The sequence below is a fragment of the Rhopalosiphum padi genome, chromosome 2 (genome assembly GCF_020882245.1).
Source record: "Rhopalosiphum padi isolate XX-2018 chromosome 2, ASM2088224v1, whole genome shotgun sequence".
NCBI lineage: Eukaryota > Metazoa > Arthropoda > Insecta > Hemiptera > Aphididae > Rhopalosiphum > Rhopalosiphum padi.
Window position 1 is genome coordinate 72,846,675 of NC_083598.1, and position 19,293 is coordinate 72,865,967.

At 31.0% G+C, this 19,293-nt stretch overlaps 2 protein-coding genes across 3 annotated transcripts in view; both read right to left on the reverse strand.

The window, feature by feature from the left end:
• The window catches only part of LOC132923491 (uncharacterized), a 118,994-nt gene that overhangs the window by 37,788 nt on the left and 61,913 nt on the right, over positions 1-19,293 (reverse strand). The gene's annotated exons all lie outside the window — the stretch shown is intronic.
• Positions 11,731-18,242, reverse strand: LOC132923492 (uncharacterized). The gene is made up of 3 exons (XM_060987528.1): positions 16,903-18,242; positions 16,270-16,771; positions 11,731-16,188 (listed from the first exon to the last, which is right to left on the reverse strand). Exons 1-3 carry the CDS (start codon positions 17,380-17,382, stop codon positions 12,854-12,856), a joined length of 4,317 nt encoding a protein of 1,438 aa, XP_060843511.1. The 5' UTR covers positions 17,383-18,242; the 3' UTR covers positions 11,731-12,853.

Here is a 19,293-nt window from a genome sequence, read left to right on the forward strand (position 1 = left end):
TGATTCACCAAATACGCTCACCCTAATTTTTCATCTGCCTAATAATAAAAGTTCTTCGAATTTTTTTAATTTTAAAGTAACCTAACTACGGATCACGGTTTTTAATACACGGATTTATTATGCTATTAAAGGAGTCATTGGTAATACTAATTTCTTTTTCTTTTTTTTAATGAGAATTAAATTATCTGCTTCTTGATTGTAAATTGTTTAATATATATGCTCCTTAAAATTGTCCCTTAAACCTACTATAATTCCCTTCTGGAAACTGCTAAGAAAGAAAGATTATTGAAGTCCTAACCAGCAGTGGTAAAATTTAAATTTTGTCACAAGATTTGTGTTTGTTAATATTTTTGATAGAGTATATATAGTGAAAATATTTAATGAATTGATTTACATAAAAAAGGCGACTCTTATTTTAAAAAGGTGTACCTATAACCTACACATGCGTATATCTACAACATGTACCTATAGTAGAACGAATGATATCCAAAATCTATATTTTAAATTACGATAGGTTAAATGCCTTTCTATCATTATGCATATACTTAAAATTACCAAAAATCATACTTTGTATAAATTTACTATCGAACGGAAAATATGATGGTGAGAGCGTCCTCGATAAATAACACTGTACCTATCTATATTGGCTGGGTGCAATATAATAATATAAAGTACATAATCAAGTACAGGCCGCAGTGTATAATATAATGTACAAACGGTGCGGATGGGGTTAACGACGGTGTGTGTGTATGCATCATGAGATCTATGATTCTATACATAAACTGATCGCGGGGAAGGGTTCTATATTTACGAAACGTTTACTATATATTATATGCTTGTATAATGTATATATATACATACGCACGTGGTAACTTTTGAGTCCATATAGATAATAATAATATTATACTGTCGTGTAATTCTCCCCAGGCACGAGTGCGTCACTGCAGCAGTGTGTTTGAGTTTTGTACGTAATAATATTGTATTTATGATATAGTGCTAAACCACACAAAAGGACCAAATATCCTGTTAAATACAAACGATTCGGGCCAAAGACCATATTATAATAATAAGTGTTCTATTCGCTATACAGTATACATATATACGACGAAATGTTAAGTGTTACAATAATAATACATAGTGCGGTATATGATTAATGGTATTGGCCGCATTTCCACTACGAGGATAAGCTTATTATGTGCGATTTTAAATCATTATAATTATTTGTCCGTGGCTGTTCCACGCGGGTATACCGATTCTTTAATATTAAAGAGTAAAAACAGTGTCTAAATAATAATAATAATATTGATTATGTTGTATTATATATTATTATGCTCTTTTGGTCAGTCATGTTGAATCGCGGTCTAGTCAATAAGCGCCGTATAAATCAAACGGATTACACTTCGATAAAACGCTTTTAATTACACAGGTACTGAGGTACATGCGAAGAGAAAAGATTGTACAATAATGGTACGGTGAAACAGTCACGTATGTATATAAACTATTATATAGTATTATGTCGCATTGGGAAAACTGAGACAAACAAAATACACTTAATAACCATTTCACGTAGGAACGATATACAGGGTGATCCATTGATTATGCTTACCAGTTACCACACCTTTGGTTTACTTTAATAAATAGCGTTAATTAAAATTCTGATTTTTGGCATTTTTAAGTACCTATATTAAAGTACCAGATTTTCAATTTTATTTTTTTAATATTTTAGTCGTATGAATTATCATACATAATAATATTTATAAGCGTAAAAGTTTCAGTGAACACTGCCCATATACAATGTACATTATTAATATATTTTGTAGACTAAATTGACGAGTCTACAGCAGGCCTCAAATTAAGAAGTTTAGAAGCATCGATGAAGCAAACGACTATATCCGCTCTTGAGTCATAAAGTAGTTGAAACGGTTAATATTTATTTATTACTATATTAATATATTATATTCATACATCATATATAAACATATTCGCATATTATGATATAATATAACATAATATGTATATGTAGATGGTAGCAGGTAACAGCGCTGGATTCAAAATTACGGCAAGTAACTATGTATTAAAGGATCGAACTGATGCAAATAAAATATAAGAAAAATAGTCAAATAAAAATTAAAAAAACCAATATTTTCCAATATTGTAAATCATCCGTCCTTTTTTTTTTTCATTTACGGCGATCGTAAACAATTCCCATACGACTTGGAACGATAAAGAAGTCAAACTAAAGGAATAACGATTTAAAGTCAAATATACCGAATAAAATGTTTGAGTATGTCAGCAATACTATGAATGAGTTCTATTCAATTGGAGTGTGAAATGAGATTCATTCCATATGAATGTGTCTGCACACCGCATTCGTATAACTTTCATACGCATAACGTGCGGCGGCAACGAAATATTTTGTTTTTAATGTGATAAAATAATTCACTTAACACCACCGACAAAAATTCTAAAAAACAAGTGGCGTACCGTAAATGAATGCCTCCGATACACAACATAAGCTCAATAATAATAAATAATAATACTCATCATCGTTATAGTGAAACATCATATTATCATTGTTGATCTATAGAAAATAATGAGCTGGTAAAATTAGTTATGTATACAAATTTTCAATGAGTCTATAGAGACTCAAACAAAAATAATAATCGATTATTATAACTTCATAAAGTACCTATATCACAATATTACTGTTGTGCGTGTCGACGACGGAGTAAATTATGGTATATATTTAAAACATATGGGCAAATCTGTAGTATAAAAGTGAGGAGAGAGAGAGAGAGGATGAACTTGTGCAGGTTTTTAACACATTTAACACGTATATGTACGCGTATGGGTTACCCCTTATTGGTTGTTTGCGAGCCAATGGTCATAATATAACTCGCAAGGACACGTACGTCCGAAGAAACATGATTTGCATTACATATTTAATATAAATACTTATTTTATATTCATTTATAAAATTAACCGTATACTGAAAAATGCCCAAATTAAAGATCATAAATAGATTACGAGTGACTTCGAGACGCATACTATAAGGTATATACCTACATATTATTATATATTAACATAATATTAACTTTTATACTGTAAGTTGATTCTCGTGATCTAAATAATTTCACATGACTAAATTATCTATAACTTTACGTCTTTATCCGACCACATATCATTATTATACATATATTCCGTGTGCTAATAAAAAGTTGATAACGCTTCGCGATTTAAAAATTAATTCTAATGACTCAAAATAATAATGAGGACATATATTATATTATTACTATATTGGTTAAATTGCTGTCGTATAGTGCGATTGATTATTATGGTGCAGGACGAGGACGGACAGGGGCGGCGCGCGACGTCATCCCGTCTGCGTGTTAAAACAGTATTATTTGTACTTATGACGATAAATGCAGTAATAAAAACGGATAAATTATGGGTCAATAACATAATAATTTAATATAATTACCATACCAAAACCATAATCTAACCGAAAGTGGTAATAGTGTAGTGGTCATCATAAAAAAATACGTGCGAAGGCCACCCTTATACTGATCATTTTCGATGTTTTAGTGTACCGCAAAAATATTGAACAAAAATCATAATATATTCAGTACGAAACTTCTGAATATCGGATAGTTTCGGCCATTGAATGTTGTTAACTATTTAGAGATTTCACTGTATTTTACTTGAAGATTATCGAAAACTACACATCATCGATTTTCGTCAAAAAGTGTTTTAAAAGACTCACGAATAATAAAATACCGTTCGATCAGCACCCGGCATTTGCAGTAGATAAAGGTACTCATAATAACATTTGATTCCACGGACCTTTATTGTGTAACAGTGACACGTATATAATTTTATTGCTACCGGGGCTCACGACTGCGAGAACGTCTCGGCCGTGATACCGCTACATAAATGCAACGAATTACTTAAACTACCTATATATACGATCCATGATAACTTTTACTTCAGACATGTTTTTTCAACAGCGATTAAAGTATCGTCTATATTATAACCTTTCCCGTGGCCGGGTGCCAGCCGGTATACATTGTGCGTATTATACACACCACTCGAGATATACGCCGAGTGTAGTAATAATAGTCGCTCGATGGATGTTTGCATGTATATATTATATAAATAAGTGTGCGTATGTGTCCATTTCCTCTATACTACGCCATTATAATATAATATACACCGTCTAATTTGTTTCGGTTGACCCATTGTTCGAACTATATAGGAACTGTATAGGCACTGCTAATACAACCATTGTCTATTTTAACATTCGCACTATGTACACATTGTAAACACATACATCTAAACGCGCACGTAAGTATATAATTGAGATTTGAGATCCGACACTGTAATATATCAAATGTCTACCTCGCCCTTTACATAGATACACGCAGATGGGTACAATATTACGAACTAAAATTATGATACTTGATTCGATACAGCGGATAAGTATAATAGTATGATGTATCAGGTATGTCCAAAAGATTGTTTTTTAAGGGAGGAAAGGCGTACTCATTATAACAATATAACTCAATAGTTACATAATATTTAATTTAATAAATAAGTATATATTATTGTTTAAACTCAAATACCTTTTCAAAAATAAAACTCATTATTTTAATTGTCTATACCTACTTGCGGTAAATTAAAATAAAATATTAAAATCTGCCTTATGTTAATTTATTTAGTATTTTTCCCTCATATAATATTTATAATCAAATTGTAATCATTATTATTTTATAGATAACACTTGATCATTTTTATGTTTTAAAAACTGATATAAAGTGGGGTACTCCCGACAACCCCTCCTATGGTACGCACCTGGTGCCACCTACATATATATGGTTACTATAAACATTTAGAGGATACAGAAACAATAATGCGGTAATAAACTGTAATACTATAAATCAGATTATTAATTTTAAATTCAAACACGTGACAAACGATTTATCTCCTTCTATCGTGGCGTTGACTTAGTTTTTAGTTTTTAAACAAACAACTAACAATAACATCATCAATTATCATAGTAGTGGTACAAAATTATAAATTGTTTGCAATAGGTTTTACCTATATAGACAACAGTGTACTGTTATACATACATTTGCATGCATTTTGCAATCCGAATGTATACAACGGAACTCATTCATTCGGCGGTATTAAAAAGAAATTACACAAATCATATAAAAACCACGAACAAGAATAAAATATTGACTGGGCAATAAAAAAAGAAGACTGTTATTATGATGTATCAAGCTCATAGATTTCAGCTAACACTGCTAAACGTCGCAATCGAAAATGTTTAATATAATAAAATAGATTATTATGAGTATTATTAAAGCCGCAATTATTAACAAATTTGGTTATACGTGTATATACCACGTTTGATATTATAGTAAAATCAACAAATAGTATACGTTGAATAAGCTCTTGAACATTAAAACTATGAAGGTATCTAACTTAGGAGATCTAAGTGCATTTAAATTTACTGTATTCGAAAATGATTTATCCGATTTCAAAACAATGTATTTATTATAAAATTTGAAGCTATTATATACAAGTTAGGTTAGATCAGCTATCACATTAAATTTATTTCACATTAATTGCATGGTACACAATATCTAAGCGATATTATTTCATTATTTGTTTTTCATCTTTAAGTAGGTACCTTGCTCTTGCTCGCCCTGTACTCTAGATTTTACTGTAGTTTGCGATTTGTTTCTTCAAGGGTACATTAAAGACTGTTTATATACCTCCTCTTCCAAGCAGAGATCTTGATAAACTAAAAAGTCATAGATGCCATCAACTTTCAGATTACGATAATCAGCATGTTTTAACAAGTTTATACAACATTTGACTATTGGTTATAGGTATGTATGCTGTGCAAGTAATGATGGTTAAATTGAACATTTGAGAACATTGTAATAAAAACTTGATATAATTGCTACAACCTATATAAGCCTATAACCTTGTTATCAATTATCCTAATTTTATATTATTTTTCGAAATCAGATGAATCGTTTTTAAAACACTATCCGTCAACAGACAACGACCGCATTTGTTTGGCAGCTAGAAAATTACTGCGCTATGAAAATATATGTACTTTATAGATACGTTTTATAATCTCATTGGGCAACATTCGCCATCATATTTAGGGTTTTAGTAACTGGTAAGGTATAGTTCATATAAATTATACACTAGGTACTGTCTACCATTTGTCATCGCTTTTGCCGCGTTATGGCTTTAGAACCAACACGGATGCATTTTATCGCATTATTATAATAGTCTTTTCGTATAAATTCTTATTACACACGGGTACTCTTAAATATATATATATTTATTTATATGTTAAAATACAATATACATCGAGTTATTGTTTAAAAGTACAATGTCGAAACGTTGATGTATTTGAGTGTGTACACTGTACACATGGTTTTACATAACGTATACATATTCGAACTACGCAAAAATAAGTATATGTACAGTGGAACCGATTATTATTATTCTGTTAAAGGTCCCTTTACGCTCATTTTGTGACAATCGTATTTTTGTGCAACGTTATATTAATGCATTCTGTTTATGGCAAGCGTACACACACTGCGGAATTCAATATTATACGATATTATACATAAATAGAATCGATTTAAATTATTTTTCTCTGTTCTCGTGGGGGTAAAAACGTAAAACGTAATACAATATATATACCCACGTATACAGAGTAATTCGCTAAGCATTCTCACCTCCATTTTTCCTAAAATGTTCAGATTTTTTATAATTTTTTATAATTAATCCTACATCATTTAAATATTGTTCTAGGTGCGATATTGGCTTCTTTTGTTTTTTATGAGAATTGTCTTTTTTTAGGGAATAGATATAATAAGATGATTTTTTTATGTAACTAAATCGAAATTCGAAAGAGTAGTCTGAATTTTTTGATTTGGGTGTTTAAATGATTATATTATACTGACATTTTGATATTTTAATCAAATATACAATGGGTTGTATAATGATTTAAATTTTTTCAAAACATACATTAATCTGTTAAAATTTTATAATTTGTAAAAGATGTGCTATTATAATAAATATTAAACTCAATAATACATACATATTTAATAGTTTTGTAAAAACAAATTGTTAAGGCTAATTATGCTTACTAAATACATTGTTTTAAAACAGTAACTACTCGTTCAAATTTTGATTTAGATACATATCATTAAACTTAGTTCACCCGTTTAAATCATAATAAATACATAAATAATCATCTAAACAAAAATCATTTGATTAACAGATAAAATAACATCTACTTATATAATAAAAAAATGTTTGTTCTTATTTGAAAAATAGATGAGATTTATATCATCGCAAGGTAGAACACTCCTTAAATTCTATAAAAAAAAAAATATAAGTTTTTGAAAATATGGTCTTCAAGAATACCTACTCAATAATATTAAAAATACTAAAAATATAAATTTGAATAAATTCATAATTGAAGGGAAAATATGGGGAGTTGATATGTTTGGTGAATCACCCTGTAAATAAACTATACATAAATATCTATAATATGTAAAATTGCATGATGAAATCATATAACAGGCCCCTATAGCTGTGTAGTAGTATGTATATAAGGGAGGTTCGATTATAATCAAAACCATGTATACGCGACTGTGACACAGTATTGTTAAATTACTCGTATATTATATAAATAATATATAATATGTACATGTATATATAAATATATTTATAAACATAGAAGCGAAATAAAAATGGTGTATCATTAAGGTAGAAAATTAATCTTTTTTAATCATGTTAACAGTTATTATATTATTATATTGACAAATGTTGAACAAATTCCAATACACATGTAAGGCTTAACTTTCATTACTCCCACGAGTCTTTAACGCGCAATATTAAATCTCTACCGTCATAGGGGGATTACTATAATATATTTATAATATAAATGTTTGATACATTTAAATATTATTATGTTGTAGAATTTTTTTAACATATGATAAAAATATAAACAGAATTACGTTGAAGGTAATAATTTAAAATTATTTTAACGAACATAGATGGTTTAGTCATTGTGCGTAGGTACCATGCGTTTGTATTGTAGTATATAATATATTATATAACTCATGCGATATTTTTTACTACTTAATGAGTGTCCTGCGGAGATACAAAATGTTTATTTTTCAAATGAGAACTACCCTTTTTTACTGTAAATTATTAGAAAATATTATATCCTCTAAATCAGGTAGACCAGTCTATAGATTATTAGGTTTTTTTGCTTTTGTACATAGAAATCGAAATAATATTGCATATTTTATTTTATTTTCGATACAAAATATATATAATATTGTTCGTCGAGCAATAAGATAGTGGTATATCATATCCGCAGTGTATACATTATAACACGTACAGTAGGTATTATATTTATACGAGGGAAAGGACGGGCACTCTACTTTCATCGGGACCAACTATACCAGCGACTTTCACTCGGCCAGGCCACTATCAAAGTCATTACGTACGCCCGAAAAATCGCAGTTTATGTTATACGAGTATAAAAAAAAAAAACGAGACTTCATGCGCCGTTTTCAACGGAAAAGAGTATAAAATGGGGATTTTTAAAGCCGGTTATATAAACCTTTTGGATTCGGGTATTAAGTATGCAAATAAGTTGAGTTTTTGGGATTTATTTAAAATCTAAAAACCGTCAAAAGTTTACGAGAATACAATCATATTTCACTTCCCTTCTACGGAAACTTTTCACGAAGAATGGTGCTAAAAAACTATTGATTTTCAAATAAACAATTTTACAAACCAAGTATTAGCATAGCAGTAATTTTAGAGTTTTCATTAATTATTTAGCGATTTCAATTCAAAAGTGGATGTTGACAATAGAAATATTTTATTTTAATGTATTTAACTTGTAATATTGGAAAAAAAAATAAGAAGGATTTTTTTTGTATAGAACACCATGGACTAATATATTTGTTTAATGTATTTAATGTCTTGATACAGTTGTATATTAAATAAATACTTTATTATCAAATTTCTAAACAGCTATGTTAATATGTTTTCTTAAAAGCCTCGAATAAAATGTGTTGTTTTATACCAAGAGGATAGGTCTATAACAAATTTGTCTATAGGTACTAACATTTTCGGAAGTTGATAATAAGTTTAAATAAAACTGCACTTATCATCCCCGCGAGATCAATATTCTTTGAATATCATAGTATTATTTTATTACACGACACGGTTTTATTATTATTAATATTATATATACGTATAGAATGCGTACGGATGAAATATGTTAATATTAAATGCTTAAGGTATGCAATAAGCCCGTAGAGACGATATAATAAATAGGTGTAACCTACGTATATAGTATATAGATGTATATGAAATCATAATATTTAACTGTATGCCGAAATAGTAAGATATTCGATTTATTTCTTCAAAAGAGAGTGGTCGAGACGGTGAATGGTGTACTGCATAATGCTTTTATAAAAATAAAACGAATGACATTATAATAATGTATTTAAGCCGCATCAATGCCGTTGATGGAGCCGCAAGGATTTAAAAAGAGTAAACATTTCTGTTTAAACGTGGCTTAACGCCTTGTTTGATTATTTGAAACCATTTTGTACCCAAAACAAAAAATTTAAAAAAATAATAAAAGAAACAACCATTATATAATTTAAATCATTGTTCTGTATTTTTACCTACTCGAATTTAATACCACTGAAATAATATAATCATGGTTACTGTGTAAAATCACTGTCGACGTATAGACAGTTTGATCCGTTTGATGTTTATTGTTGTATAGATTTCCGCATTAGAAATGCGGACATATTTGTCTGCAGTCATCAAGTTTTGGAGCAGAAAATTTATACTAATGTTCAACTTTGAGGTTGGTTTTTGATATAGTTTTATGTCGACTATTGTACTTATTCAATTATATTTAATACATTACATTATATTTTCCTTTATATTGATTTACTTAATGACGAGGTACCTTCATACAGCAGAGCATATTTTTTTTTTTTTTTTTTTTTTTAATGACATTTTGACATGATTTAATTTTTTATTGTATTTTTTAAGTCTTATTATAACAAAAAAAATGAATATTAGACCATAACTTATATTTTTAAATTTAATATGTATAATATAGAAATGTTTTTTAACCTACACAAACTTCAACGCAACGTCAACAATATTTTATTTTAATCATAAATATTCATAGTGTTACACACATTTACATTAAACAAGCTATAAGTATATAATAAGTTCTAAAATAAATTATATATCTAACTCGAATATGTTCATTAAATTAATAAAAGGACTTTGTTATATATATTTTTTTTTAATTTAAAATATTGTGTAAATTAAATAGTTATTTCAAGATCCTTAATTCTTGTTAATAAATAAACACGATAAAAAAAATAAAATAAATAACTTATAAAAGTTAATAACATTAATGTATGATACAGTACCTATGTGTTAGGTTTTGGAAATAATTAATTTAAACTTTCATATAATACTAACAGTATAATAAAAATAAATAATAAAATATCATTAAGAATAGGGGCTGACAAACCGTCTCTGGTCAGAATCGTTTTTCGGATACATTGGCCAATGATTATCACCATATTTAAATTAACACATCCATTACATACACAATTATAATGTACCTATACACTTGAAATTTACTATACGTCTGTACGAGTGAATTCCTTAGTTATTTTTTTTTTTTTAACATTTTTAGAGAATATATAATCTATAAATATTTATATTTTCAATCAGTGTATGTATAATATTGGAATAGGATATTATTTACATAAGGCATAAGACTTAAATTATATAAAACCAATTCCACCCAATTAATAATTATACTGAAAATACGAGTATTTTTCATTTTTATTTTATAAAATAATAATAATAATGAACATTTTTTTCAGACCTTTAATAAAATTTGCTTAATATAGTACATTTAGTTTCCATTGTACATACTACATATACATACATATGGTGTACAGCAGCCACATTACAAGGACGTGTGTATAAATACATTTAGAAGGTTAAGTCCACTGCGCAGAGTTGGACACACGATGCCGCGCGTTTTCTTAAGCTTCGTATGAAAAATATATTATTTTAAATGTACTTAACTATAATATAATATTGTGACAACTACTGAAAACGAGCAATCTTTTATAAAAACCAGACTAATATGCTGCAGGTACTTATAATTTATATATATATTATCTACATATTATATAGTATTTTAATAATAATGAAATAGATCAATAAACCAACAAACAACAAACCTATTCTGAACTGAGTTATGCAGTTAATTGGAACATGGATATTAAATACCTTATTAAAAACTAAAGTAAGTATTATACGGTATTCTCAAAAACTACTAGAAAATAAAAAAAAACCAATTGCTTTTCAAAATACTGTTTACGTTCAATATTCAATCTATACATATTACATAGGTATATATATATAATGGTGCCATGTAAGAGCTTTTTTACTGGCACCAGTTTTTAAAGAATAATAATAATATACAGATATATATTTTAATATATTTAATAATTATAGGTAAATTTCTATAACACAAAATGTATTTAATAATATCTTCTTTATATTATATAATTGTTTATAACACCTATATAAGTAAGATATTAAAATAACAAAATGATAATTTTATCGACCTCGGTAAGTGGCAGAATTTATAATATCGAATGAACAAAAAAATGTGTCCAACACTTTTGAAGATGAACTACAGTATAGAAAAGCACGAGTATGAAAAATATCAGTTGACCTAGTTGTCGGACCTTACGGGTCACAAATCTTGCAGTTTTTTAAGCTTTCTCTTTGACGTGTCGAGCATAAATCCATTCTCCAGACACTCTAGTTGCTTTGTACCCATCGTAGATCACGGCCAATTTCGGCAGAAACAATCACATTAGGATAAAACTTTATTTATAATTTAAAAAAAAATCGATTTATAAGCATTATAATGTGATTGAAAATTAATAATACCTCAAAAAATCTAAATCATACTAAAACTATATTCCTGCGGATAAAAATACAATTATTTAAATTAAAAGTTTTATATTGTTTTAGTGAATAAAAAAAATAAAGGGTTAGAAAAATACATCGTATCATTGGTATATCGTAGGTGTATTCATAATACATCACGTTATTAATAGCAGTTATTTATATGACTTATGAATATGAAATATAAAATGTAAATTTGTTCATAATTAGATTTTAAGGTTCATTATTTTTTAAACGTGCGTTCGAGTTATTATTTGAAGATAAGATATGACATATTATTTCCAAACAAAAAAAAATAAAACCAACTAATATTATAAATTCATAAGTGTTTACGCCCGGAAAGTAATACTAATATGTGTACGCCACCGTCAAGTAGGCAGGTACCTAAAATGCAGTCCGTGTGATGATAAGATGACACAAAAATATTATATTATTATTGTTATTCTACGACTACGAGTATAATATAGGTACATCAGTAGGATAAACGTTGTATACAATCGACTATCAAAATCAGATAACTTCTCAAATATCATAAAAACTATAAGTACCCACTATAAAAATTTTATTAAACGACTAGCAGACCCGGCGAACTCCGTTTCGCCACCAGATTCGTTTTATGTAACATTTCGTTTGGTGATTAAAACATAAAGAAAAAAAATTTTTTTTGTTATATATTTGAAAAGGAAAATATTTATTTCATTTCACAACAGTAATAAATTCATTTCAATTACCTACTAAAATGAAGTGTTATTTAATTGTTTCATTGTAGTGCTCTTTGGTAAACCACATTTTTTGTTTTTTGGTCTGACGTTAACACAAACAAAGCGGATGGTTTCCCAACTCGTGAACACGCAACGTATAACTGTCCATGTGAAAAACAATGATTTTCCAAATTTATCCCGCAAACACTAAGCGATTGGCCTTGCGACTTATTAATTGTCATTGCGAACGCAAGGCGAACTGGGAATTGCAATCGTTTGAAGTCAAACGGAAGATCAGTCGGAATCATTGGTATTCGAGGAATACATACATTTTCACCTGCGTACTTTCCGTTAATAATGGTTGCCTCAATTAAATTCGGCATAAGTCTCTTTACCGAAAGTCGAGTACCGTTGCAAAGTCGCGGTGGATTCAAATTACGCAGTATCAAAATAACTGTACCAACTTTCAGTTGCAAGTTATGTGGTGGAAATCCTGGTATCTCCAGAGAGTTCAAAAACTCCGTTGGATAATTTACTACATCATCGGGATTTGTTATTGAATCAACGGATTTGTATGTCACCAAATCGCCAGCAATTTTTGATTGAATGGTGAAATTCAGTGCGTGGACATCATTATTCTTTGCTGCAAGAATTGCTCGTTGACTTAACCAAGCATAATTCTTATAATTCTCACTAATGTTTGGGAAAACATTTTCAATAAGAACTAATTGAGTGTCTACAAATCGGCAAAAGTCGTTGGTAAGAGTAATTAATCCAGATGTCGCATCAACTGGGACTTTTCCATTTCCAAGATCTAACAATTGTTTGGAAAATTGTGCAGCACTTTGATCATTTTGAAGTTGAACTCTCATATTAGTGGTTAGCGATAATGTTTTTACGTTATTCCATAAAGGTGATGCCTTTAGGCAAGCATTCAATTCATCTGCAGGCGTTCCACGGGGAACTACTGGCAACGTCTGCCTGAAATCGCCTGCCAACAATATCATCAAGCCGCCAAAGATGTTGTTATTTCTCCGAAGATCCTTCAGTGTGAAGTTAAGTGCTTCAAGTGATTTCTTATGTGCCATTGTGCACTCATCCCAAACAATGAGCTTGCATTGCATTAACAATTTTCCAATTGCACTGGATCGGGAAATATTGCACGTTGGAGTATCAATTGTGTTTAAATTGAGTGGCAACTTAAGCGCAGAATGTGCAGTACGACCGCCATCTAGAAGAGTCGCCGCAATTCCAGATGATGCTAACGCCAAAGCTATGTCACATCTTGATCGAATAGTGGCCAAAATCAATGAAATGACAAATGTTTTCCCTGTTCCTCCAGGTGCATCCAGGAAGAATAGACCACCAGTATTATTGTCCACCGCTTGCATTAATGTTTTGTATACTTGTTTTTGCTGTTCATTCAGCAACGGAACATTATTTCTAACGAATTCCTGCAATGTATCAACATTGTATTGCAGCTCTCGATTTAATTCTTGGTTGAATGCATCGTGCATCGATCGATTTGGCGCAATCATTCCTACTTCAATCAGTAGCTTGTTTGCAATAGTCAAGCATTGATCCTCAATCAGAATCAATCCTTCATTGTAGATTTCATCGGTTATTTGGATGTCAGGATTATTCGTTTGAATACGCAAGCGATGCAAGATATCTTCACATATGGCGTCTTTGTATTTGTTCCATAACTGAATTGGTTGTGAAGGAAAACATGTGGTGATGATAATTGCGAACAGCGTTCGTATTTGGTACGCATTTGATGAAACAACTGAATCTGCAAGTGTTAAATCCCAATGAGAATCGTTCTCCAGCAAACCCAATAGTTGACATGCTTCTCGATATGTTTGGCATTGGTGGCCATTCACAGTTTTCAAATGCGCAAATGATTTCGGTCCACGTACATTTACTAACAGCAGTCGCAAATAAAAACATTCATCGTTTCTAGGATGAACAGTGTACATACGACCTAGTGCATCAGTTGAAAACACCTGTGGCCAGTCTGGAACTGGGCTTCCTTGTTTGCGACGTTGGAATTTCTTTGTTGATTGATTCCAAGTGTAATACTTGGGCATTTCAACGTACATCAGCGTCGCTGCGAATGGATCTGCTTCACACATTGCAAAGAAGCTAGTCAATGTTGTCGATGGTGGTCTCTCAGCTCGTTGTGCCGCATTAGCCTCAGTGAAGTAAACTCTTTGGCCATTTTCCAAATGCACTGCTAAATGTACAACTGTGGGATATCTTTCATGAATTTGAAATGACAATAATCGCCACAGTGCTTCATTAGTACTGACGTATCTGCCCATTTGGAAGTTGCTGATTTCGTCATTCACATTTTCCGACGCAATACCAAACACAGCCATGTCGCTGCCTTTTGTGACGTACTTGCACAAATATTTGATTGATTTGGCCGAATGACAACTCTCAACGTTTGCATGTGTTTCGAAAATTCGTGATAGCAGCGGGCAATATGGTACAATGAATTCATTTCCGATCTCAATCTCTTGATTTTGAACTTTAACTTTGATAGTTCGACCGTTATCTTCTTTTGAACGCCGACGATAAACTGGATATCCATCGTTCCCTGTGACTGTTTCAGCAACTAACGGTCGCGGATATCGTTTTGTGCACTTTCCATCAGCCATGCAAGGCGATAATGGATTTAATGCACCGCACGGTCCATGCACCATCTGTGTCGTCACAATGTCGTGTAGACGGGGATCAGTGACTGGATCAGGAATTTCAGCTGATATGATGTCATCCACTTCATTTGAATGTAATTTGTTCAGCAACCAAATTAGGATATGAGCATGCGGTAGTCCACGCTTCTGCCATTCCACCGAGTACATATAACAACGTGTGTCACCAAAAACTCGATACTTAGTAAGCACATCCATCATAACCTTGAGTTTTTGCTGAAATACTCTGGCGATTATGTCATGGCGATCTTGCGGTTTTTGACCCGGTTCCAACTCGCGTTCAATTTCCGTCCACTTCGGATTGCATGTGACCGTAATAAATAAATCCGGAGTTCCATAATTTCGCACGTACCTCATAGCGTCTTGAGCGTATTCGTGCATGTGGCGTGGGCTTCCGATATAAGTTGATGGGAGAATCGTCAGTCGTCCAATATTCTGAACATCACCATCTGAATGAATAGCATCACGCAAGTGTATATAGTCCTCAGATCGTAGCTTTGGCTGATTGAATCTGATGAACGCTAAACGTTCGGTCTCGACTTTGACATACATGTCAACAGCGAATTGCTGGAATAGCCGACCGCACTTCAGAATGACATTCTCCTCATGTGTACGAATCATCATACGATACGCATAGTAATTCATTGCGCTTAGATTTTTATTATTCGTTGATACTCCTGAAAATGCAAAATTAAATGAATTGTTAATGGAAACCAATAAAAGTAATAATGGAAATAATTAGTGTGTGAATATTGTACCTGTAATTGGATCGACCATCTTCAACGTGATGTCGTATCCGTCTTGCCCTTGCCAATAAATGATTGGATATTGTAACGCATCGTACAAACGATGTGTCTCGTTTACACGATGCATGATATTGCTTCTTCGCTGAACGACAATGTCTCGTGATTTAGTTGGATCGCCAACAATAATTGCAGCAACATCATTAACGGTGGGTGCATTGAATCTTCGCACATGTTCACCTGTCGGAGTACAATCCGCTCTTATGACAAATTTGTGCGTATCCGATGGCATTCGTTCCAATGCTGTTTTGAACATATTAACCACAGCATTATTAGCGTGAAAAAATGCTTGCAACTGTTCAATAATTCGTCTCTTTAACTGTTGTGCTCCCTGTATATTGCACCGCACGTTCAGCTGATCCACCATCGACGAAATGAAATATATTTGCAGAAATTGATGCGGTTCATCTGGTGTTGGCACCATTGAACCATGCAAATGATATATTTGACCTTGTATCTGTAATTGCAAATAATCATTAAAATTTGTTCATGAATACATTGTAAATCGTGTGATGGTGTAGTGTGTGGTGTATATGAAGTTGTTATGTGTTGCAATTATGTGTTGGTTATGTGTGTTGTATCTTTTACCTTGCAAGTCGGCATGAAGCCGCCTTCTCGAATGATATTAGCTCCAAAGGAAGTCATGCGAAAGCAGTTATTGTATTCAAGGATGTGTTGAAGAAAATGGCTGGAATCGGGATCACTTCCATCAAACAATGTTTTCAGTGGCTGTGGTGGTGTAAGTAATGGATCCAGTTTGACTTTTCCACTTGCGCAGCACAATCCAACCGTTTCTCTTTTGAACTTTACCGCATTGCAATATCGGCATATAGTCGTCATTCGTCCAATATCCAAATTTTCATCATCACTGTAGTTCGCAGTGGGATCATATTGGAATGCCAAGCGATTGTATGATGCCAATGATCTTCGTGTGCTCACGCGATGTCTCAATCGGTCATTTTCTCTTATTATATTTTGTCTTTCTTCTCTTAAGTTCCTTGAATAGACTTGTTGCTGGCTTGCATGTCTTGTGCGGCGGCCGATGTTCGCACGTCGTTCTCTAGGCATTTTGGACTATGGACATAGTGTTGAATTTAACTTCAAATGCACGATCCATATAATTTACAATAAATGAAATTAACTGAACAGAGAATAATGATATCTGTCACACACTTTATCACGCACCGTTGCTATTGGTTTGAAGTACATGCTATGTATAATAGATGGCGCTGTATGTGAAAAACGATTTCCCCACTTTTCTGTTGAATTTTTCCTGAATTTTCCAGAATTTTCTTTGCTATAAACCTCACGGAGCCCAAGACCTTTCCAACGAATGCAAAACCGTGGAAATCGGTTCGTGCGTTCTGGAGTTATAGCGTCAGGGAGGAAAACCGGACTTATTTTTATATAATAGATTACCAACGGACTATGGACTATAGGTAATACTCTTTATATATAATATTATAAACGAATTATAATTTTTATTATATTGAGATATAAACGTATAAGCCACTTTTGTTTAATAAGGGTATTCAAATTTTCACGGAGAATAACCTACCACTACCACACTACAATATTGTTGAATGATTACCATAATGTTATGTACGACAGCGCGCGCGGGGTTGTAATGAACCGGAAGAGCACATCACATCGATATTACGACTTCGACCACCCGCCGCAAATACAAAATAACATAATAAAAATACATATATATATATATATTAAAACGACAAAATCCATAAAAGAATCCGTATAGTCAGTTATCTATTTTTATAGCCCTCTTATTAAGGTTTAATCGCGACAATGTATGCGGTTTCTTACACGCATATATAGTATATAGTATATACATTATATACTATATGGAAAGAGAAGGTTGATAAATCCAACGTATAATCGCCGTTTTAAATACATGTATATATAGATTAACGTATTTGCATGTGAATTTTACTCCAAATAATAATAATAATATGCATATTTAAATGTCTACACAAATAAGAATATTATTTGAAACCTGCAGCGACAGTTAACACAAAAACTAAATTAATAAAAAAAAAATGACGTAAAAATTATAAATATTTATACATCATTGTATATATTTTTTTTTTGTTTAAGTGACAAATATTTGAACTCGAAAATATCAAGTTTTAATATTAAGGAAATAATGAAACGAAAAACGAAATTAAATCGTGCTTTATAAAAATAATTTAATGTAAATTACTTAAATGGATGAGGTAATTTTTTAAGAGGGGATTCGCCTTGATTCAGGAATATTATAATATTTATTATAATTTCTCCCTCTGTTTTTTCATATAATTTAGTAGCGTTTGGTATATTTATTGGCTTTTCTCTTGTTTTCCGAAAAAAAGTTTCTCTTGCTAAAAAGTATACCTACAGATTTATTTATTTTTTTATTAATATTTTAGCCATATTATTTGTTTTATATTCTACGTATATATTTATAAGAAACTATGTTTTTAAATTCGATTAATAAAATAATAATATTGAAAGTTATAATCGGAGTAAATAAATGTTTTTATGAACTAACTTAGCTCTGTTAAAGTCTGAACAAATACACTTTGATAATATTCTATACAACTATCAACACGAGATGAAAAAAAATTCGACTGTAAATTGTATGTTTATCAAACAATGATCCTTTATAAGCTTTTGAATGTAGATAACAATATATATACATCATTTGTCTTTGAACAGAACCAATTAAGAAACGTAAAAAAGAAACAAAGACATCGTAAAGCATTTAAAACTACAAAACAAATACTAAAAAATTTGACCAGCATTAACGGACGAAATTGCAACTACGAAATATGACAATAACGCAGTATACAGGAAAGTACATAAACATATAATATATATCATACAAACTGCAGTTTAATCGTCTCAATTCACCATAATGCCATAAAATACTATATTTATTACTGTATACGATATGTATACGAGTACAATATGCACTTGACGAAA

What these genes read in the sequence shown, in the direction of transcription:
- LOC132923492 (XM_060987528.1), bottom strand. Translation starts at nt 17,382, where the DNA reads ATGCCTAGAGAACGACGTGCGAACATCGGCCGCCGCACAAGACATGCA. An exon ending in GCTTCATGCCGACTTGCAAG is followed by an intron (nt 16,772 to 16,902) that starts GTAAAAGATACA and finishes TTGCAATTACAG; the next exon opens with ATACAAGGTCAAATATATCA. An exon ending in GATGGTCGATCCAATTACAG is followed by an intron (nt 16,189 to 16,269) that starts GTACAATATTCA and finishes TTGCATTTTCAG; the next exon opens with GAGTATCAACGAATAATAAA.